The 24,913-nt window shown below is 37.8% G+C and overlaps 1 protein-coding gene across 1 annotated transcript; it reads left to right on the top strand.

Moving 5' to 3' along the window:
* Positions 1 to 2,468: 2,468 nt before the first annotated feature.
* On the top strand, positions 2,469 to 23,661 carry RMDN2 (regulator of microtubule dynamics 2; the record flags this gene model as incomplete). The annotated part of the gene is made up of 6 exons (XM_009082650.1): positions 2,469 to 2,544; positions 4,166 to 4,243; positions 11,748 to 11,846; positions 13,540 to 13,593; positions 13,682 to 13,762; positions 23,608 to 23,661. Coding segments are annotated over 6 exons (442 nt in total), but the record flags the coding sequence as incomplete, so codon positions are not given.
* Positions 23,662 to 24,913: the final 1,252 nt, after the last annotated feature.

Below are 24,913 nucleotides of genomic sequence, written 5' to 3'. Positions count from 1 at the left end.
GCGGTGTGCGGGTGTCCCCGCGAGGTGGTGCGGGTGGCCCGGGAGCCGTGCGGGCTGTGCCCCCAAAGTCTGACGAGAAACAGATGGAAGCGTTTCTAGTTAGCTCCTGCTCCGTTTATCCTGTTACTTTTCTTCCTTTTAATTTTCGTGTCGGCGAGGCACTGGCACAGGTTGCCCAGAGAAGTCAGGGATGCCCCACGCCCCGAGGTGTTCGAAATTATGTTGGCTGGGGCAACCTGGTCTAGTGGTTGGAACCAGGTGGTCTTTAGGGTCCCTTCCAACCCAAACCATTCTATGGTTCTATCACTGATATTACTCATTGCATCATTGAAAGTAAAGTTTGCTTGGTGATTTAAACTCTTTTGAAAATTATTTAAAATGTCTAAAATTATTTTCTGGGGAGGGGGGAAAGGCTCTTTTTCTTTTCTTTTGCTTGTGCATCATACAACTCAAAAAACATATAATTCATTATATCGATTGGCTGCCTAGCCCAGTTCAAAAGTATAAATTTTTTTTTTTAAAAAAGAGGCAAATACATGATAGACTTTTTTTTTTCCTTGAAAAAATAAAGGGTATTTGAAGTTAGTAGTTTAGCTTACTTTTAATTTGTTGAAAATTTTATTGGGATTTCCCTCCTCAGAGATTTTAGCTGTAAGTAGAAGTTTTTCTTTGAACTAGTTCAAACTAAGGCCCTCTTTCTTGTCACGCACAGACAGGGAAATACTGCAAGATGCTGGATTAGCTTGTTCGCTTTTCATTGTTTTCTTTTGTAGCAGCAATCCGTTTAGCTATGGTATGCTGAGTTTATCTGATTAGCACTTAATGAGTGAAGGGAATAGGGGCAATGTTGCCTGAGTTACTTAATAAAGTTTTCAGTACCTTCCCCCTCTTTCTAAATACCTGAACTTTCCTGACCCCCACCCCTTGCCTTTTCCCTCACTTGCAGCTCGTTCCCATACGAAATGTGTTCCCACTGCGGCTCCATCAGCAGCACTGCTGCCATTAGCTGGATTTTGTCCAGGGCACATTGGTCACAACATACATCCTGCTCAACAGTGTCTGTCTGGAGCTCTTACAAATTCAGCTGCTATTGTTGTGCTGACTCTCCTGCCTTACCTGCGAATACTTACTGACCAAAAAATGCAACAAACCTGTACCACGAGTATTTCGAACTTAAAACCATTAGGTATAACTGTAAGCAATAAAATAATTTCTTTAGCTGTGTTAGCAGTGACATTTTAATGAGGATTCACTGGAGCTTGAATAATTACATTATATAAAGAAATTCAAGAAAGCTGATATTTAGTAATTCTTAAAAACTGTGTGTGCCATACAGATTGTGGTTCTCTTACCATAAGTAACTAAATAAGCTTCTTGCATAACTCCCATGTTTTCCTCTGGACTTCAACTTGATTTCCCTCTTTTAGGGAATCAAGTATTTAATTTTATACTGCCCTGTAAAATATTTAATACAAAAGCAAAATTCTGAAAAAATTAGAAAAATATTTTACATGAATTTTTGCTGCCTAACTATGTCTTTGGTGGTTCTTTTAGTTTTGTACTGAAATGCAAAGCTGTCTTAATACCAATGAAAATAGATCTAAAGAAAACACATTTGGTGTCTGTGCAAGAGATTTCTTTTGCATAGAGATTCTATGGCTGTTGAAGTAATAAGAAAATGAGAGAAATTTAGATGTAGCATCAATAAGACAGCAGTGTTGCTTGGGGAATCTGAGGCTTCATAGGCAGAGACCTCTGAAAATATATTCACTTATACCTGCTTAACAATACAAATATTTTATAGAAATGATCTCACATTTTTGATTACTATCAGTGTCCCCAGTTTATAATAGTCATAGTAATAATAATAGAAATAATAATGATCTTAGCAATAGGCATCTAGTAATGGCAGTAGTGACCCTGTTAGGGCAGAATGTGTGTCTATGGTTTTAAATCATTTTAAAGATACTAGAACAATGTTAGAAGTGCAAGGTGCTTGAGAAGAGTAGAAGACAACTGTGAACATTTTTGAGGTGTGTACAGCCTCCTACTGAGCACACCCCAAGTGTTTGCCTTCCCGGGTGAGGTGCTGCAGCTGACAGTGTTCATGTTCCCAGTGCAATGCAGTGCAGAGCACAATGTGATGAGTTAAACTGCTGTCAGTGGTGGAGCCAGTCTGTAAGTGTCACACTCTGAACTAAATGGTAAAAATTTTGGAGGAAAAATCCCTGTTCTTTCACTTCTCTGACAGCCCAAATAGTGTCATTTAAACTTCTTGTTTCCGTTATTGTTGTGTTTTCGTCTGCTCCTGGATATGTATAGCTCATGTCAAACTGCCATCCTGCCATCGAGATGGAAAAAACAGGTGTTAATCTGTGAATTGGGTATTGAAATATTTTGTAATTTGATTCAAAGGTTTATTTAAATCACAAAAAGTATGTGTGTGTGTTTTTCTTTTCCCCTCTCAGGTTTGCAATTATGTGTGGCTATATGTCTCAGTTTGAAAGTGTACAAAACAAAATCAGGAATGGTTATCTCTTTAAGGTATGTTTTGTGTAGGATTTGGGTTTGGTTTTGTTGGTTTCTTTTTTTCTTTTTTCTTTTCTTTTTTTTTTTTTTTTTAGCTATTCCTTTAAGCTATTTCCTTATATAGTGTCAAAGACAGATTTTTCCAACAGAGTAATTCAGCCTCACAGGTCTGTTTTGATGTTGAAGTTAAAGTGAAAAAGTTGTTTTCATGTATGCAAATAGATCACATGCTTACAAAATATAAGAATTGAGTGAGGATTCTGGGAATAGCATTAAGAACACAGTTCTGCAATCATCCTTTGTGTTATCCTTAAGCAATATTTGTTCTAATGCTGTCCTTTCAAAGGTAATTGTGTTTTTTAGAGTTAGCTGCTTGTGTTACATGTTGTACTCTCCCCCTCCTTGTCCTCAGCATTGCTTAGATGCTTTCCATCCATCCCTTGCCCTCCAAGCTGGTATCTCACCGTTCTGGGTGTCAGTGAGAGGCACAGACACGTTCCAATTCCTGGGGAATGCCTGGGATGGGTTCCTATCACGTCATGTCCGTGTTAGGACTTGGAGTGTGGTGGAACTTTTCTGTGAGAGAGCATTAATTACATCTGAGCTGTGCCAAGCAAGCTAAGCCCACCCCCCTCTCCCTCCCCAGCACTGGGACGAGCTGGGAATGAAGGGAAAATGACAACACAAGTACTGCAGCTGTTTAAGGATGGAGTTTAAAAAGTGTCTGTGGTGTTAGCAGTAGTGTTTTCAGGGAGGTTTTCCTTCTCGCAATTACTGAAATCTCTTGAATTGGAAATGTTAAGGATTTAGGAAAATAGCATGAAAACATAGCTCCTGTCAAAAGAGTTCAGAGATAGAATGATAGTCTCCTAGATCTGTTTAACTCAGATGTTTTTGTGACTGGTTTAATTAGAAAGACTGAGAGTGGGGGGAAATAAACATTTGAAGTGAAATTTATTTTGAGAGGCAATTGGTAGGGGTGAAATAACATTTTTTTTTCCTTCAAACTCAGGTTGAGCAATAAAAGCTTTTCTTACTAAATTAAAGAGAGAAATGAAGATACTCATGACCAGTAATGAAAAGGGTTTTGAAAGAAGGAGTTCATTAGATACTTTCTAGGTTTTATGGTTTCACTATAAACAGAGCCATTTTATTTTCTGAATTTCATGTTATAGTAGCAATGGGTTGTGTCATGCAGCATTTCATTGGGGCAGTCACATTCCAAGGTAGAAGGGACTGTGCTTCAGTGATGAGTGCTGGCATGTAAGATCCATCAAAGAGAGTAGTGGCTTCCTCACTGATTTGATCCATGACAGTTTCCTAACACTTACTGTAAATAAAATGAATTTAATTGAAGTTGCTGACTTTTCAAGACAAAAGTTGCTTAGTTGTGTTCTAAATACAGCATGTCTTCTTGCATTGTGTGCAACATTGCTAAATAGTTTTGCTTGTTGTTTCCCTCCATGAGGAAGGGGTTTGCTAATTTTCTAACAGCCTAATATTTTTAGGCTGTTAGAAAGAAATTGCAGCAGAAGAGAATATCTGAATTTGTTTATGATTTGCAGCAAACTTCTTAGAATATAAACATACTTTGCCAAGCAAACGTCTAAAGTGATACTGATTTTCTTTCCAATAGGAGCACCTAGACAAAGCAATTGAACTTAAGCCTCAAGATCCCTTGTTATATTACCTAAATGGAAGATGGTGCTATTCAGTAAGTTGTGGTTTTTTAAATCTAATGTATGAATTGAGTATACAGGAAAATGATAATGCATTTTTAATTAAATAATGGGACTTCAGGCAGAGTAGATGTTATTGAAGTAGGTATTTTGAGCTAACTGAAGCAAACATTTACATTTCCTGAATTAACTTCCACATGTATGATGCTAACTCCTGACCATTCCTGCCATGTACATAAGGTAAGCTGTGCTTGCATGTCCCTCATTGTTGTGTTCAGGATTTTATCTGAATGTATGAATGAAAACTAACTGATATTTGAAAGGAAGGAACAATGACTTCTTGATTTCTGTTCTTTGTTCTGCCACAAACTTTCTGGGTGGCCTTGGGGTGGTAACTTAAATTTATGGTAAATTTATTCCCCATCCATAACGTCAGTTAAAGGCACTTAAATGCCGTGGGATTATGTCTGTGGCAGCAAGGCTACCATATTGGCTTGGTAAATTCCAGGAGAATGTCACAACAAAGATTCAGGCATAAAAATCCTTAATTCACCACAGAGTTTTGCAAGGGATACAAGTTGTCTTGTGCCAGTACAACAGGTGCTTTGAAATACTATTATTTACATATTATAAATATGATATTATATTACACAGTGATAAGTACTCATGCATGAAAAAAAAGAAAAGAATTGGTTAACAAGTTTAGCTATTAAGTTTTTTAAAAAAAGGATGTTTGTGCTTTACTATGAGAGTTGTCATATTCTTAAGCCTGCAACTTTGAGGGCTCAGTTGGCTATCCTTCCTGCTTTGATATATCACAGACTTTGTTTCTATCAGCAACAAAACTTAATGCAAAGTAATCTTTCAGCAGTTCTTTCAGATCATATATTTAACTTTCAAAGAACTTTCAGCAATTATGTTTTTTCTCCGTAGATTTGAATAAGCAAACACAGCAACTTTTTCAAAGAGCTTTGCATTTTGATTTTAGCCACACTGTATTCTGGAATATCAGCATTAGCTATGCAAAAATAAGTTGCTAAAGATTGTTCTATAGTATGTTTGCTGCCCTGCCTTTGAGGAGCATCTTTCTCACTCATGATTCCTTAGGCACTTTTACGCTGTGCCGTGTCCAAGAGCTGACTGCAGCTTCCATTCACGTCAAACACTCCCAGATGTTTCTCATGCCTTTTTCTCATGTGAACTGTCGCTTTTGGAAACTTAACATGTAGTCTCAGTATACCTCACTTTGTTCTTATTGCACTGGTTTTTGACTCTTGTTACATTTTCATGATAACCACCGCTTCCTGACTGAGTAATATGTGTGGTTTGTTGTACTCTATCATTACAAATTCGTGTTCCATGCTTCCCTACTGAACATTAAAACCACAGATTAGCATTTGCTTTAGGTTATGACCTGACCTGCATTTCATTAAGTGAAACAATCTACCTAAACATATGTAGCCACTGAAACACTTCAGGATTGATTTCAGATTTCTCTTTCTCTTCTTTTTTTTTTTCCACTTATTTTAAATTCTTGTCTTCTGTGATTCCCATGACAAAATAGTAACCTGAAACACATAGAACTGATTTTCATCGTACAAATTAATGCAAGTATAGGACTGAATAACTTTATTTTTTAAAACTTCTTGGGCTGTCAGCTCTTAAAAACTTACTGGGTTTGCACACTTTCAGTAGCAGGGTGAGGCCATAATTTGGAAACAATAGTTTTGAGTCACTACTATGGAAGTTAGATCTTAATCCTAGCCCAGTGAAGTTGGTGATATTCTCATTAGTTTTAGCAGACTCTATGAGCAGGTATCTGTGCTGATCCACTGACACAGGTTTTTGCCATGCATGTGATATAAGTAGTTGTAGGAGCTTGTGGAAAACATGTCAGATGCCTTCGTCCTATTCTACAGGCTGTGGTGCTTCATGCTAATTATCCCAAAAGAGGACTGTTGGCTGTGGCATTGGCTGCAGATACTTATTCAGGGTAGAGATTATGACAGCGTGCTTGAAAAATGCATTCATCACCCCTTCTCTATACTGGTACCAATAGATAATAAAGTTCCTCTTAGACCCTCTGTTTTGAATCTTCCATCTGGCTGTGACTGAGGCTGGGAATCTTGTTGTCCAATGAGAAAGAATTAAAGAAGAAAAAGGGATGACTGGGGCAAGAAGGTTAGTTTTTAGATTTAGCCTAACTGACTTTGGGGTCAAGTTTGGATTGACTACAATATTTGTTCTTCCATAAGTATTCCTTCCAAGGGTACTGTTGTCTAATTTTAGTCACAGAATCTTTTACTGAAGCAGTGTAGTTACTAAAGATAACTAGTGTTTGATACTTTAAAAGACTGTGAAAGGGGATGCTTTAAGTGTTTTAGCTAAGAGTTACCGTTCATTTTCACAAATAAAAATCAGTTGAAGACACGTTTAGGTGTAAAGTACAGTGGAGGCAAATGGAGAAGGCTGAAATCTCCATCCTGAGACTGCATGCTCTACTAGTAAAAGTTATTTGATCTATGGAGTTTGCCAGAATTTGGATCTAACTGACATTTCTCACCTTCCTCAGTGTAACACAGTCCTTGGAAAAGAGCAATGGCATGGCACTGCCAAGTTTCTTACTCAGCAGATATTCTTACTAGGCCAGAAATGAAGTTGATGCAAAGTGTCCTATCACCGTGCAGCAGAAAGGATGAGCTGGATTTTTGCTGCCTCACAGCAGCTGGAGTTTGTCTGTGATGCAGAGCCAGTGACAGTTATGTGCCATCTTGTCTAAAAATCCATTTTTGCTGTTTCTTGTTTCCCTTACCATTACAAAGTTGATAGAGCTATACAAAAGAAAGAAGATCATAGAATCATCTCAGCTGCCTTAGAAAATTACTTCTGGTTTCACAGTCAGGTAGGCAAGATTCTCATCAGTCATTTCCTAGATGTCATGATGGGTTGAATTTTGCTTGTGAGACCTGCTGTGCTACAAGAAGTGAATTGATCTGTGGCACATGGTATGTAGGAATTAATTTCATTTCCTTAGAGTTTTGGGCACAGATATCTGATAATCCCTTATAATTGTATGTTCGTGGGTTTTTTTTAGAGTTTTAATGTTTCAAATAGTTTTTAAAACAGAGTAATATCAAGTTAAGACTTATGTCTACTTGCCATTATAGGACTGGCACAGAACAGTTAGCATGTACTTGTGAAACTGGATCAGCCCCTGTTGTAAATGCTAGTAGAGTGTTAAAAATTAGATCTCTTGGGATTTTCTTTTTGCAGGTTACATCCCACCTGTTGGATTTGTTTCTGGTGTATACCAGTATGTTTGGGTTACATCAGGGAACAAATTGATCCAGTTCTTCTGTGTTCTCTGCAAGAATACTTCCCTAACTGGAAAATGAAAAGCCTGATTCAAGTTGGATAAATACCTAAATGCCTGTGCAGACTGTCATAGTTTCTCAGCTGGCAAGAAAGAGAATATTTGTGTTGGAAACCAGTATTTTAAAACTGGTGTCTAGTTACTCAATGTCTTCCAGAAGTCAAAATATTGCATAATTATTTAATGCAATTTTACATTCATATATTGCAATGAAGAAGAAACTATCTAGAGATATTTAATTAGGTGCCATTAATATTTTACTGAAGCTGAATCAATTGAGTGATTTTCCTTTATGAAAGAATGTGATATGGCTTCAGTGAGCTATTAGCAAGGAAACATTGGAAGAGTATATTCTTCAGGGCTGAAAGTCAATCATGGATGATTTTTTTAATCCAAGTGGCTTAGTTTCCTTGGTATCAACATGGTGGAATTTGAAAAGAGCTGTCAATGAGCAGGGTTTGCATCTCATAAAAAAGCAAACAAAACACAAACCCCAAAAAAGCTGTCGGTGTTTCAGTGTATATATATATATATATACACATATACACACAGGTATGATTTTTGCTGATCCCAGGCTAAGGAAGAGAAAGGGATGTTAGGAAATCCTTATTTTCAGTACTTATGGGAGAACTGTATTTTCTGCTGGGGTTGTCAGAGGAACAAGAGGCCTGATAGGAGTGTGCCAAGTATGAACTTTACAGTCAGCCGCAGTTTAACTATGTGGGTGGCTTTCTTCCATCTCTGATACTAACAGAGATTTGGGTAGAATAAATGGATGACAGCTTGCTCTTTGACAAATCTATAAGAGAGGCTGTTTGAGACAAGGAACTCTGTTTGCTTTGGGATACTGAAGAGTGGCCTCCTCTCCTTGGCAGAGGCCAGGCTGTCACAGTGACTCACTCCGCTCCAGCCCTAAGGAAGTTCAGAAGTTTGCTGATGGTTCCTCAGGCCCTCGTTTCTCACTCTTGAGTGAGTGGGACTAGTTCTCCTTATGTATGGCAGCTGGGGAGTGATGTTAGTTGAGTGACTCAGTACATTAAAACCCAATATTCTGTGGAAAAACCCAATATTCTGTGGAAAAACAGTGTTCCTTGCAGTGCTCTTGTGAATTTTCAGGCTGCTGGCAGGACTGACATCAGGGTTTAGGAGACTTAAAAACCCAAAACTCACTTAACATTTGGAGATCATCTATAGGGCGAAGGCAATCTTCATTCTTTAATTTTGTTGTTGTAGCTATTACTTGCTGCAGTAGCTGTTTTGCTTATTACTTTTCACTATCCTTTACCGTTTTTGGAACATATATTAAATGAAGTCATGATTCCACTGTAGTTGATGTCAGTTACACTCTTTTTATACTCGATGGACCTCCAGGTACACTTTGTACTATTCTAATAACCTTGACTGTAGAAGTCAAAGCTGCACTATTATGCCAGGGTTTCTGTTGCCTGTGCTTGCTTACACAGAGAAAATGCTTAATAAAGTTAGTTGTTATAGTAGGAATGATGTTTCTATTTCACTGAATATGGCATAAGATTTACTTGAATTAAGTAATTTCAAATTAAAGACTGTGCCTGTGTGTGTTTAGGGGAAGGGTATAATTTCCTGTTTATCATTATTGCTCCAGGACACAATATATAAATATTGCATAAAAAGAGTCATTTCCATTTGTCCCACCTCAGTCATAGTAGTGTGCAGACAGACTCAGGTGAGGCACAGTTAAGTTGTTGTGGTGGGATTCATCTCACCTATCTTTAACCATCCACCAGGTGTAATTTATTGTCTGTGCTGCTTTTGTAGTTAAAGGAAACAAAGAAGAGAAAGAGAGTAGCATTCATCCCAGGCTAATGTAGGAATTATAATGAGGAATTGCCTAATGGATGAGCCTCACTCTGTATTGACCATGAAAAGAACCTGGAAAACTTGTGTAAACTAGGCACTTCATTTATGGCTAGAGTTTGCTGCAATGAGTTTATCATGCCAGTGGCATATTAAGTCTGACTGCTCAAAACATTACAGAACTCTCGGACTATCTCTGAAATAGTCACAAAGTACAATGCTGGAGAGAGTGTACATTAAAAAAACCCTCACTATTGTCATAGAATCGTAGAATCATTAAGGTTGGAAAAGACCTCTAAGATCAACGTGTCCAACTGTTAACCCAACACCACCATGTTCAGCACTAACCCATATCCCCAAGTGCCACACCTGCTTGTCTTTTGAACACTTCCACTTTTCTGAGCAGCCTCCACCTCCTGACCGACCCCCACCTTGCTACAACCTCCTTTCATTGCAGTTAGTTTTGTATGAAATGTGCTTACATGCATTTCACTGTTAAACATTATTTTAGCTCAGTGGGATTTGCAAAATAATAATGGCCAAGTGCATATATGTTTGGATTTTAAAAAGTTTGAATAGTGCAAAGCAGCACCCAGGCCAGACAAAATAAAGACTAAAACCTCAGTAAATCAGTTCTGATTAAATCTCATAAGAAAATAAAACAACTGCCAGGAGGAACTTGTGTTTTCAATAGTTAATTATAACTCCACATGGGAGAACTGCAATTTTGTTTCCTCAATGTTGCATAACAGCAGACATGAGTGTGGTAATTGTATCTGTGCGGTGTACGTGTATCTCCAGGGTGTTGTGTGGTCTTGCAGAGAACAGTGTAAGCACATACATTCCCCTTTATTTTTTCCCCCTCTCTTCCTTCCTCTGTAAGCTATCTCTATCTTGATGTGATGGACCTAGAAATACAGAAAACCCCTTTCTCTTCCGAAAGAGAGAACTCTGCAGCAGTAAATTGGTGTGACGAAAACAATACTCCTGCAAAAATTCTTCTAATAACTCTCATAGACTCTCTCTCAGAAACTACAGAGCATTGAGAGAAATGAAATATGGAAGGAAATCATATACATACCTACAATTTGAAGTTTTAAACAGCATGCTACAGTTTGTAACACAGTGTGAAAACTGCAGTGTAGACAGAGGCAACACCTTGTTGTTTCAACGAATAAGAACTCTGGGATTGCTGGAGAGCTTTTGTAAAAAGCACTTTATTTCCTTAGAAGCTTCGAGAGTGGGATGTGTGAGAGAGAATGAAAACAAAAGCTTTATTTTCTTAATGTTGTTTCTCTCTGGATTATAATTTTTAGTGGTTTTATATGAAACACTGACAACACTTAACAAATAAGGCACTGGACCCTGCCAAACAACCAGCAAGACTTGACCAAGATGCCTTCTGTCTGCACGCAATGTTGCTCTTAAGTAGCTAGAAACATTGGGGCCAGATGAGAAAATATGGTCCTGTGCATTTTCCTATTGTGTGCTGACCTGTATTTCTAGTCTTTGCAGTTAGCATTTTTGGGGCAGTTTGCAACAAGAAATACCTAGAACTTCATCTGTGTTCAAAAAGAGAAACATTCTGGTTGATGACTGTGGACAGTTATGTATGGGTGGCTCTTGTATTTTACAGCAGTTTCTGTCAGGTGTCAGTGTATGTAAGGGAAGAAGTCATGTGTGTTGTGTGGCAATATGACAGTTCCCTAATGTCCTTTTATAGCAGCCCATCTTGCTGAAATGAGAAGAGGTCTTTGGTGAGTGTTGTCAGATTTGAAGAGGAAAAAAAAACCTATTTCTTAACAGTGATTGTCACCAGCTTCTGTGTAACAAGCTGATTGTCACCAGCTTCAGTGCTTGTTACACAAGCACCAAAAGCAGTCACATTTTTACTGTAGCAGCAGCTTTTCATAATGTTGAACATTTGTTAAATACATAGACTATCATGCTAAGCTGTCTGTCTTATGAAGACCTAAACAAGTTTAAAGCACTATTTCTAGCCTTAGGTTTTAAAAAAGGCAAACCTAAATTGTACTTTGAGATTTGAACACATAATCTCACACCAAGGATGTTGGTGTTTTGTCATGTTTCATACTGTGCATGTTTTAAGAATGTTGCTCTGTTAACATCTCTGTTCATGGATTCTAAAATCCAAAAGACTGCTTTGAGCTGGCAAGTTGACAGTATAAAACATTCCTTTACAGGTTCTTTTGCAAAGCATGTTGTGTAAGTAGTACAGTACTCAAGACAGTATTTACTGCAAAACTGAGAGGCAACCAAGAGGCAACCCTAAAGATTTCTGACTTTGATTAGCTATTTTTTTATTATAGGTAGCTCAGTTGTCTTGGATTGAAAAGAAAGTAGCTGCTGCTCTCTTTGAGACTCCACCAACTTCAACAGTAGAAGAAGCATTGCAGAATTTCCTTAAGGTAAGTCCTAGCCAAGGATTTTCCTGTGTGGCTGTTTACCAGCTGCTGTACGTGACTGTTGTCAAGATGTCTGCTCAACAGATTGTGTTCAGTAGTTATATATCCAGGGCTCTCCTAAACACCCCTGAGCTCTCTACTAAAATATTTTTCCTTTACTGTTTTCCAATTAGTTTGAAGATGAGTGGCTAGCTTTCTTTCCTTTCTTAGGTTTTAGGGAATTCTTCAATTAATTGCCATGGTTAATATTGATTGAATTTAATGTGAGATGGATATAGATTAGTTCTACATGCCATTGAAACAAATTAACCATAGTGATAATTGCTGATTTACCCATTTCTGCAGGAGGGTTAACATAGGCAAGGAAAATTTTGACATTGTGATGCTTCTCTTTTTCTGATCTGAATCTTATTTACATTGAATTTGAGTAGAAGCCATTCTTATTTGTGGAGATGAAATTACATTTGAGCTGAAGTAGAAGAGAAAGTTCTGTCATATAGGTCCATGTTCCAGGGCATTCCACTTTAATGCACAGTTAATGAGAAACACCACATGAATAAAATAAATCAATCTTTCAGTGTCTTCTATATGCATAATTTCTACTTCTGGAGCTGAAAAGTGTACAAGTTTTTCACTTGGCTGAATTCAAAGCAGGAACTTTCATCATTACAATTACTTTCAGGAGGTTTCTCGAAGGAATTGGACAGACATAATTTCTTCACTATCAAAAGTGCTTGTTTTCTATGTTCTTAGTACATTTAAAGATGGAATGATCTCCTGAATTTTGGATGGTACAATACATTACCATCTTCCCAGTTTAAGAGATTTTATCTTTAAGGTCAAATTCCAAAAGTGTTAGAAATAATTTGAAACATTCACTTTAGCTTCAGGGCACTTTGTGGTGGGCTGCAAAGTAACTGTGGTTTTAAGTCATCTGCTGCAACAAAAATTAAATTACTGTCTAAAAGACAACTGTTTGGGTTTCTTTTTCAGTTGTTTGATTCTACGCAGTTGAGGTGAAGGCAGCATTGCTTTGCTCTAAGGATTGCAGCTACTATATATTTCCCTGATTAAACTTTTGTCTCCTGAAAGCTGTTTGTTGAATAAAGCTGCTTCTTGGTTAGTAGATAGTTAGTAAGGTTTTTACTAGTCTTGCAAGATTCCTCATCCTTGGTGTGTTTAAAAGGAAGACAATCTTGTACTTTTTTAATGACCTGAACTTTTCAGAAGAAGGTAATGTGAAAGGAAAGGTGAACCCAGGGCTACAGCATGCAGGTCTGTGAAAGAGAAGTAATTGTAAAGTTGATGAACACAGTCCATTACTCATTACACAAAGTCTGAATGGTGGTTGCTTGCTTGCTTATTACTTTGATGAGGAAATAAATGTTAATTATCTAGAGAGAGCAGTGTCTTCAAACCCACCATGTAAGTGAATGAATCCAACAGATTTTCTACAACATGATCTGATATCTTTACAAAGCAAATAGGGAGAGAGGAGAGCAAGCAGTACAGAACATTTTCATGTGTTCAGTATCAGTTTTTTTGAAGTGCTAAGCAGATTGCGTTGCACACAGTAGGGATGATTCAATCTGATGTTTGAGGAAGTGTAGTGTATTACTAAAAATGTTCTGCAGACCACATAAATCTCATCACACAAGTTTTATGTCTATTTTCTTTCCTGTTTTTTATTATTTAGGCAGAAGAAATGCGTCCAGGATATTCCAAATGCAATTATGTGTATTTGGCAAAGGTAACCAAGTTCTTTTAAAAATAATGATTTGTAGACTCTGGTATTCTTACAGTGGTCTGATTGGAAACAAAATGTTTTTTCTTCTCAGTGCTATAAAGATCTTGGCCAGAAAAACAATGCACTGAAGTACTGTGATTCTGCACTGTCAATTCTCTCAGTTACTAATGAGGTGGGTATTGAGAGTGATAACTTGTTCCCATGTGACAGCTCTCTTGTCTTTGGCATCCATTATTGTACTGTTGGTAATAACATAATGTTTCAGTTTTCCCTCTGAACACAGAACCTTCCTTTTTCCTCCACTCTAGGTTGGCTCATTACAGTTGTCTGTATCAATAGCTTTAAAAAAATATCTTTGTTTGGAGAACTGTCAGGGACTTGTCTGTATCAGAAATTGAATTACACTCTTTATAATTCAGCCTACTTCATTAGACAATCTTAAGCATAAGCAACTGAGTGTGTCACTCTAGCTGTGCTGAAATTTTGCCCCAAAGCTACCTTTTTCTCAGTTGAAAACATTCTGGATTTTTGTCCCACAGCCTCTGCTCCTGAAATCCGCTGGTTTGTGATTATTGTCAAGGGCAGTATGTTAGCTACAGCAGAGGCAGATGAGTTACCCAAGATTGTCTTTGTCTTCAACCACACTGCAGTTAAGGAGGCACAGTTCTTCCAGTTGTGTCTGATGGAACATCGTTTGTTCTAAGAGATTATTAGAATCCTCTTTAGGCCCTTTAAAAATATTTTTAGTATGTGGACACAAAATTTCTACAGATATTTGAGAAAAGTTATTTAATTTATCAAATGCAAACCAGGTCATGGCAAGAAGGTTCACTCTGTCTGATCTCATGTAGAAGCAAATTCCATAATGACTGACCTATGACTGGAAACATCTTCCCATCCTAGAGCACGACAAGCTCAAACCTGAGCTTTGTCAGCCTAAGGGACCCCCTTTGAGCACAGCAGATGTGGTATGGAGAGAGAGAGGTGATTCCAGAGACAAATTGGCCCTATCCCATTTAATTCTTTGAAGTTAAGGAAAAAGACCATTAAATAGCTCTGTAACTTGATTGACAATAAATGCTGTGTGTGGAGCACTAACATGTTTATGTCAAGTGTTCCTGCTGGGAAGAAAGACCACTGCATGCCTCACCAGCCGCTGCTCCTGGGTGGCCTGATTTTTGGCCCAAGTTATAGTATGTACCAGCCATAAATTATCATTGCTTAAGTTCACTGTTTCTTTAAATATGTATTGATACAGAAATGACATTAATAATCTTTGAACTCTGCTTTATACTTTCTTTATTGTTAAAATATACCTTCAGCTTGCCTACTACAGACCATAGGAAAGACTGCTGTAAATTCTCCGTTTAATAGCCCATTGCATTTCCGAAGTGTTGGCAGACCTGAGAAGGTGGGGGGACCCTGAGGTGAGAGCAAGAATTTAGGAGCAGTCTGAGGGGTAGGTGTGTATATTCTGGCAAGCAGAGTGGTGACATGAATAAGAATGATACTGGTTTGTGACAGAAAAAATAACAAAAACTGGGCCCCAGAAACCTCTTGTCCATCTGAAGAAGACGAGATAATTTAACCTCTTCTGTCTGGACTAATTCTGTGGATATAATAGATTTGTGTCCTTTATCTTGTTTACTTGTGGTGTGTCTTGAGTTAAGCTTAGAAAAAAGAGTCCAGAAAAATATGAAGTATGGCATTAGGGCAATAGTATGTAATTCAATTTTAAAAAACCCAACCAAGCAGTCAGCTCAGGGTAAAACCAAGTGCATGCTGAAAGGAATTACTGTAAAATGGAGATCTGGAACACAAACTCTGCTGATCCTGTTACCTCAAATCCCATCTGAATTCCAATATTACATGTTGTTTTGGTTATTGTGTTAGAGAAAGGCTGTTACTGATTTTTGGGAAAACATTTGGAAGTGAAGTAGTTCAGAGCTTGGAGCTGTACTTAGGAATAGCATTTAGTCAGATTAGTTTAAGGGAGGGAAGAGACTGTAATAAGACTAAAGAGACATTGGGGAGATAGTAATAAACAGATGCTGATAAAGTGACTTTATTGACTGTAGCCTTGTAGAAGATGGGGGTACATGATCTGAAAGAAAAGCACAGGTCAGCAGCAGTCTGAGGATTTCTTTCAGTTTGCCACAGCATAGGATCTCAAGGTTGTCAGCAGCGTGGTATGTTGTCACGGTCATGTGAAACCCATCATTCCCAAGTGTAATCATAGTTTCTCATGTGAGTTTTTTCTCTTTCTTCAAGCAGGGGAATTCCTTTATTGTTTTTAAATGCTGGCTTCTACTGAGAAACAAATATTTGTATAAAGGCATAAAATCAGGAGCGGACTGAGACACAAAGTTGCTGGAAAGGTGCCACATTGAGGAATTGTGTAGTATTGCATGACACAAATCATCCTGCAGAAAAATAATCATAGACAGTGGTTTACTCTTTATTGCTTCTGAGCATCCACAGTTTCCAGTGACTTCTGGGAACCAGAGGTGCTTGGCATCAGGAAAGTAGCCCATAGCTCATTTTTATCCTGAGGTCAAATTCTCAGCTGCTGTAACTCGGACACTTCTTTGACAGTTTTGTTAGGATTCATTTCATGTAGCATTTCGAGTTAAGTGATATTATTTTTGTCTTGAATTGTTGCAGCACATCCAAACATCCCTTCTGTTCATCTGTTCTACCACTTACAGAATATGTTTTAATTCAAGGGATAAAGGGGCTTCCAAACATGGCTAATTCTTATTAAAGAAGAAAAATAAATCAGATGGCCAGTTTCAACCCTATTATGAATCTTAAAAAGGATACCACAGAAATGATAAAAGAATAAACAAGTCTGATTGAAGGACTCCTGCAAGTTAAGAGTTACAGGAGGGTTTTTACAAATAGGACAGTGTTTAAAAATAGTTTGCCATATTTTTAACTAATCAGTCTATGCATTTACTTTTTTTTTCACTTCGAAAGGAAATACTTGAGATTTGGTGCAAATTACATCTGGAAAAACAAAAGCAATGTTACAGTGCAACTTAAGAGACCTTTCTCTATCCTCTCTACTCTAAACAAAAACCTCCAATTAATCATATGGTCCTTCCTTGGCCATAAATACTGTCACACTGTAGAGTGGTACTTCACTGCTGGAGGTGCATGGGACATTAAATTGTCCTGCTTTTCTCTGGTTGCTATCCAGGTGGATAACCTCAGGGTCCTGGGAAACATTCACTCCTTCAGTAAAAGAGACCCTAATGTTCAGAGCTGCTGTGAGTTATTGTAAAGTGTCTAACAGCTGCTCAGTTCAGCTAGGGGATGTTGCATTACCCTTACTGAGACTCGTCACTTTGTAGTGTGCTCAAAGCCTTGGTGAGTGTGACTACATGAAGGGCTGTCAAAACCAGATGTGGGGGACTACCATGATGGAATAGAATTACTTTTTTAAAATTTGAAGACAAAAATGTAATTTAATTTTGAAAACACAGGCATCTGTCTCACATATAGAAAGACAAAACAAGTGTGTGCGTGTGCGTGTGTGCGCTTCGTTAAACTCATACTGCTTTGCTTGCAAGGAGAATAAGACGCTAATTTCTTGTTTATAACAAAGATTGTTGGGTATTTTCAACGGTGGAACTTGTAGAAAATTCAAGTCTCAGTGTAGGATTATAAAGTATAATAGTCAAGAAATTATTTTTTTCTTGTATCTGGAGATGAGCAAGGGCATGAGAATGAGCTCTGTGCTTGTAGGAACAGTAAACTCACCATAAAGGAATTAACAGCCTAGCAGAGACAGCTATTAAAATTTCAAGGTTCTGGTCTCTATGACATTTAAAAAAAAAAATCTAAAAAGCAGCAGGTACATTACAAAAAGGTACATTACAAAAAGGTTCAATTCCAAGTCTTGGAAGAGGTGAAGACAGCAAAGCAGGAAAAATGCAAAGGAAATCTATTTGTACTGAGAGTTACTGAAAATCTTACTTAAAATGCAGATAAAGTCTTCTCCAAAGCATAGTATATGTTTTACAAAATAATTTTTGATTTAAAACACTTCATCCTTCCAGCAATTACAAGTGATGGCAATTCAGAGTTGAAATTAACAAGTGAGAGAGATTTAGATATTACAGAAATTGGTCATTATGGCACTCACAGGTGTAGAATGGCAGGAGCAGAGGCTTGTTAAAGACTCTGCCTTCAGCCTCAGTGACATCTGAAACTCATGTGGAGGAGGAGGCAAATGTAATAACAGGCAGGAGCAATGGCTGAATGTTTACACAGGAATACAGCTGCTGAGGAGAAATCATGCCCATATGATTTTCTTACACTTTGTTTTACATCACCATAATTATCTCCCTCGTTATTAATTACAGTTTAAATATTGTCTGTAAGAAAAAGAGTGGGAGTTATAGAGGGATGAAAGAGAGGTCAGAGTATAAATTTCAGCAGCCATCAGCTGTTCCTGTTACGACAGGCCATTTGTATATCTGGGTTTTCAAGATTTTCCAAGAAATACCTACTCCAGCCACCATAGACTGGCCATATGTAGCAGACCTTGCTGTGGTATTTCCAACAGATCTCATTTGAAGCTGCTGTGGTAATCTGTTCTTCTAAGTAAGATTTTGAGGAGAAAAAAGGGTAATTTTGCTTTTAAAGTGAAGAGTACAAATTATGACTTTTTTGTGAAAAAAACTTACCCATTGAAACTATATGAATAATTTGGATTAACCATAAAAAATGTTGATGTTTTCTCATCAAAGAGAACATTTTCTTTTCTCAACATCATCAGTTCAATACAAAATGTCATTCCTTTCAAAGGATATCCATTGATTTAGATTTCATGCACATTTGTTCTCCAAATGACCAGCAAAAGTCGATGGAGTTTCAATTGCAAAATAATGCAAGTGTTCAGATTTGTGTCCACTTCGAATTCTGGGCTATTGTTTTCCTACTAATACTGTTTATGGAGTTGAACAAGAATTTACTAATAGCTACCACCAACCCAAAATTAAAATATCTTTTGAGTATACTTAAAAAAACTAATCCTTAATTGGCGGTTTTGTTTATGCTGAATGTGACTGCTTCAAGCTCAGGGAATATGTTTTTTAAAAACTCATTATAGAGAGATCAGTTTTCAAACTGTAAAATGCTAGGAAAAAATGAAGCATTTGTTAAAGAGTTGCTGAAGGAATTTGAGACCGCCTATATTTGACATTATTTTGCACTTCAAAGAATACAATCTATTTTTCCCTATCTTGGTGATCAGACTGATTTTCTGTCTGCATGTTTTTTGAAGTTCTTGCCAAAAGGTGTGTTTGCATTGTCTGCTGATTCTTTCTCATCCTCCAAAAATGATTCCAAAACCTGATGAAGATATTTTTCATAGTGCCATAGTTTCATACGTAAGGATAAAGTCTATCCTGATAAATACTGAGATTAGTATATTTATGACTAAATTGACTAATACTAAGTATTCATTTCAGCATCCTATCAAAGGTAGCACAGTTTTAGCACAGTTCTTAGTCAAGGAAGCCTGGTCAGCAGATGATTTCTCAAAGTGTGGAGTCTGTCTCCTTCACTGGCACGCTGACAATGCAGGGGCAGAGTGGGAGCAGTATTCGTAGAGGTGGTGGTGCACTGCAGGCTTGCAGAAATAGGTTTGCAAACACCTATTTTTAATTTTTGTAGAGCAGCTAGGCCAATTCAAGCTTCTAGGATTTTGAAATATATTGTTTTGGAGTCAATGTTCAGAGTGAAGGAAAGCCCTGACAGGCATCTTTCTGAAGGGGCTGTGGCTGGGCATGATTGTGTTCAAACTATTTCAGCAAGGACTGTGCAGAAAGAAGATCTGTAGGTCGTGTCATGGTAGGGGCAGCAGCTGGGCAGAAAGAGAAAGTCTTGAACATCAAAAGCTCCAGATTGTGTACAATAGTAAAAGAAAACCAGATTATAGGTGAAACTTAGTATTTGAAGTTAGAAAAGAACTAGTAGACTAAAATTTTACGTAACTGTTCATTATTCTAAATTGTATTCTGCTGTTTTGTAATTTTTCAGCTAGTCCTTGAACTAGGTGAACTGTTTATTCCCAGCCTTCTGGGTATGAAAGGGTATTTCTCCCTCTACTTGATGTAACATCTGAAAATGTTGAATTATTGTCAGCTGCATATTTTAAAGCTGTACTTGCCTTGATCCTAAAAGCCTTGAGAAGTCATGGTTAACCCCAGAGGAAGATATTAAAATATAAAAGAACACAAAATGCCCTAACTTGTGACGTACATCTAGAAGGTGGCAAGTGGATGATTGCACTCGTGTATGGAAATATCTAAGGGAAAAAATGGTGTTATGCAATTGTTAGTGCCAATACAGCCACACCATCTGTGAGTCTATCATGAAACTGAGAAGGGATAGCATTTAGCTTTGTATGATTTATATTGTCCATACAAGAGGTATTGCTCTCTAATGATCCTTGTGCATGTTTGGGAGTCTCTTCTGTTACAGTCCAGGGTTTCTCCTGGAGCTGTGAAGGAATGATACAGCTGTACCTAAAAGCAGAAGTGTCTCTCAGCACCTCATTGCTATTACCGCATATCAGAGTACAGCTTTGGACCACCCTTGCAGCCCAGCTCATTTAATATACCATGCAGCCCCGCTGACTTCAATGAAACCCTACAGGATGCATGTCAGCTTGGGATTTGGCAGTGGCTGCACACAATTATGTTTTCATTGGCTGGTGTAACTATTTTAGTTGTGGTCATGGGGGTGTATCATTCTCTGTTGACAGTTGGGACTTTGTCAACAAGTGCACACATGTGCAGTGCCTGGGTTGAATGTATTTAGTGCATAAGGAAATAATTAGCAGAGATGGAAGGTAAAATCATTATATTTCTGTCTTTGCTTTAATTGCCATTTAATTTTTACATACATATTTATATTTGTAAGTCTGTGTATATATGTATTTACCAGTAACTTTATTTCAGCAGAAATGAACTGTCAAAATGCAGGCTACTTCCAGTTAAGCCAACATTCCCTTCTTCCCACCAGCTCTCTCTTCCTCCTTGCTCTTGTTTTCAACTCTCTCTCTTCCCTTGTTCAGTCCCTGGCCTCTGAGGTCTTTTATTCCTCTGCATATCCCCTGTGGATGACGAAACATGAAAGAAAAGCAACTAAATAGGAAGAGGAAAAAAATACAGTCACTGACCCTGTAATACGAATACTTTTTGTGTAGTGTTTTGCTGAACATTTTGAACTCACATTCAACTCTGAAAACTATATAAGAAGTGTTTAATAAATGTAAGCCTTGACAGTAGAAAGTCAGGGTTGAAAATGGCTGTGTATTCAGGCAGCACTGAAGTAAGCCTCAGGGTGAACAAATGGGACTGACACAAGTATATTGCATTCCTCCTACAACTTGCACCCCTTCCTCTGCCTGACACGCTGTAAAGGGAGATCAGAGCCTGCCTGTCTTTAAAAAAAAGCAAACCCAAAAGACCTCCAAAAGATCCAACCTTACTGTTCATTCTCAGAAAGCCACCAACCCAGAAAATCAATGAGGAAGAGTGTTGGCCAAATACAGGATTTATGGCTTTGCCTTTCCATTAGCAGTCAAGCTTTGGGCATTAATGAAGTTTTCACCCTTAAAACTGAAAACAGGTACACTAAACAGAGTTGTGGCTTCTCTGTCCTACTAGTGTAACACACCTCTTGGTCTGGAAGGTCTCTGTCCAAAGGTGACATAATAGTTCCCTTCACTGACCATTCACAGCTTGGTTTTTAATGCCATTATTGCCTTTCTTTCAATGCCTTTGCCATATGAGTTCTTATTGACTGGAAGCTGCTGGCTCAATTAACACAGCCTGTTAAGTAGTTTGCTACAATAATAATTCCTGGTTTTACTGATGTGGACTTGTCTAGAACTGGCAAACTAGAGGTAGAACGCTTTGCACGTTTGCAGTTTCTTCTCCAGACAATTCTTAGAACAGTCATGGGTTTGTTCCATGCTTTTTCCTAAGCCCAGAGGAAGGTTCAGGGAAGATTGCCCAATATTTTTGGGACCTTTGCAACTTTTATAACTCATTGCCCAATATAATCCTTTGCTTCTAAGGAGAGAGACAATCACACAAAGTTGTTTGGAAATTTTTATAATGCTGTATTTTTAAAATGCTGTAACCTGCAAAGTGAATAAAGAATCTCATCAACCCATGAAATGCTGAACACCATTCAGCTACGAGAAAACCTGCGTCTTTATAATTTTCACCTTAGAAAAGTGTCAAAAGAGTAGGACCAGATACAATTAAACTTTCCCATTTCTTATTAGCATGGGACAATATTTGGCTTTTTACTTTTTTGTTTAATGGAATGCAGAATCATTTTCCTATGTTGACCACAGTCAGTACAGAAAAGAGTGTATTTTCCCCAAGTTAATCAAAATATCGGTACAAATTTTGAAAGCAATGGGTTGATGCTCCAGGCAGCCTGTAGTAACATGGAGTTTAAGGGGTGCTGAATTCAGTGTGACATTTCCTTCTGTTAGAGTATTTTGGCAAGAGCTTACTGGCTTTGCAGTGTGTGCCTTTTAAGGCCTCTGATAAATGATTAGGCAGATAGTTTAGCCTATTGTTGCCAGTGGGAGTAAGGCAGCGACTCCAAGAGAAGTGTCCAGCTAATGTATTAATGCCTTAATCCAGACCAATAATATAATGTAGTTTGACATGTCTGGCATATGGTTTCTATCATCTCAATATTCTTCTCTGTTCCTCCTTGACATTATAGACAACTAACCAAAATAAAGAGAAGCAGGAATTTCTTCACCCATAAAATATATTTTAAAATGTCCTGTATTTTGTTCCAGCTCTTCGGTTGATTGGGTAATGAAGTGATCCTGAAATTAAGTGATTACTTCACTGACTGTCTGCAGTATTTTCTTTCAGATTTGCCTGTGACATTATCAATACCAGTCTCTGTCGTTAGAAATACTTGCACAAATTCTGTGGTGTGCAGGTACTTTTCACTTGCACTGCTAAGCACCCACGGGGGCATGTGTTGGGTGTTTTCACCCTAACCAGCCTGCAGGCATGAGGTGCTGACTTGCTAGAAATGTGGGTTTGAACCAAGGTGCATTTCGCAAGCTAGAAGTTTTGCAGTGGCAGGTAAAGCAAGTGGATTATATCCAGGAGATATTTAAAATTAAGTACAATAATGGTGGTTTTGTACCGTGGTGACATACTTGTACGCATGTACCCCTTTCCAAAGAGATTATCCATGGAATAGCCAAAATATATGTCACTGGTTACCTGTCAAAGAGTCTGTGACCTAGGTTTGGTCCCCATGCAAACTGCACTGAACATGTTGGGCTAAATGAGCCTTTCCTTTCTGCACCAGGAGGTATGATAGAGTGTTGTCTCTGAGCACAGCAGATCACTTGCCTTTGGGCCCCTCTCTGCTGTGGGCCCAGTAGCATAGGCAGAGCCCACCAATATCTGTCTGGGAGATACTGAGGGTGCAGTCAGTCCATGGAGGCTATTACAGGTAGGTATGACTGTATGCACTGAAACCACCATCTAACCCGTGCCATTAATTACATTTCCCAATGTTTTCTTAGTAATTGCATAAGAAATCATTAGCAAAGATCACAGAAATATCTTTAGAAAAACCAAACGCAGTCAGGTTGCAAGATTACATCAAGTGTAAGGCAAGGCAATACTTTATGCAAAGTGCACCAATAAAAGTTATATCCTGAGCTGAAAGGCTTACTGGTCTACTAGGCAGGCTATTTGTGGGCTAACATTTTAAGGGCTTTAACAGAACTGTAAAGGGAGGGCTGCCATCTGGCTCTCATTTTCACTTCAAACTTTATTTTTGTATTCACTGATAAATTAACTTACTATGCAGGCTTTACATTTTGTGGCTGTTGAAGTTGTGTGTTATGTCTGTTGTTAGTAAAGAAATGTGGAAAGGCACGTATTAGGCAAATGAAGGGATTTATCCTATCTGAGTTGATGCATGGTTGTCTGTTTCTTTCAGGATAAAGAGGCCCAGAAAGACTTAGAGGCTTTACTTCTCACACTGAAGCTCTGATACTACGTACTTTTTAACTCTTTGTGCTTTAATGAAATTGCAAAACTAAAATGGGAATCTACAGTGACTGGAAACTGCGGGTGAATTTCAGCTAAGTCAATGGGAAAAGTCATTGATCTTGGTTGGCTTGGATCATGGCCTTTCAGCATCTGGCAATTATGATATGAAAATAATACATTCATTTTTGATTATTTATAATCTTGTACTGAAGTTTAATTTTAGATTGCTGACACTGTGAGTCTGATTCTCTGAACATGAAGTCCACTGCTGGCAATGGACATCCTGGGGGTTAGAATGCAAAATGCATAAATCTCACTCTTTGAAAGATTGATCAACTAGTATGTGATGCCAGCATAGAACTGTGTGTAGCATAAACAAACAAAAAATGTTTCTATAGTAGATTATATTTATATCAACTAATTTACACAGATGTGTACAGAAGAAAATCATGAATATTTATGTTTACACATTACTCTTACAAAGTTATAATTTTGTTGAAGTTAAAGAAAGCTGTTGCCTCCACAAAGCTCTTTTTACTTTAAACCTACTGTTGGTTTTACATGAAAATGTGAAAATTTTATAAATTACATAATTTATTTGTAACATCAAGTACAATATTAAAGATCAGACCAATGAAATTAAGTGGTTTAGATTAATCTATTACAGCTGTCATGTTTAATAGATTTGTATCAGGACCTGCATGAAGTTTCTGAATTCTGGCTTTGAAAAGTTGCCTAGCGTGGTGGCATCAGTGTGTCTTTGGAGAACCTAATCCAACATATGTCCATCATTGACCTTTTACATCATCTATGTAACACAACCTGCACTTCAAAATAGACTGCTTAGAGACCTGCTACTTCTGAGTGTGTAGGACAGCAATAGTTTCAATAAAGAATTTCCATTCACCACTGGATAGATCCAAAATTCACCAACGTGAGTGGAAAAATAAAGTCCAGTTTTCATTGGCTTTTAATTCAGGATCTTGATCTAGATGCAGGGAGTGTATCTGGAAGAAGTAAGCATTTCTGTTAAAGGAAATAAAATTGGATGAGGACAACTGCATGTTCCCTTGATCTATTTGACGCGTTAGAAAACATGGACCAGTTCATGGTAAAGACAGGGAGATTTTCACAAACATTCATTCTCTGAAAAAAATAGTTCCTATACATCTTTCTCAAATCAAGAGTTATTTTCTTTTCATACACAATTTCAGGGAAAAAGGAAAATGCCATGAAAGATAGATCCTATCAAA

Source organism: Acanthisitta chloris, unplaced genomic scaffold, assembly GCF_000695815.1.
Source record: "Acanthisitta chloris isolate BGI_N310 unplaced genomic scaffold, ASM69581v1 scaffold27799, whole genome shotgun sequence".
Lineage (NCBI taxonomy): Eukaryota > Metazoa > Chordata > Aves > Passeriformes > Acanthisittidae > Acanthisitta > Acanthisitta chloris.
This window is presented reverse-complemented; position numbering and strand designations above follow the sequence as displayed.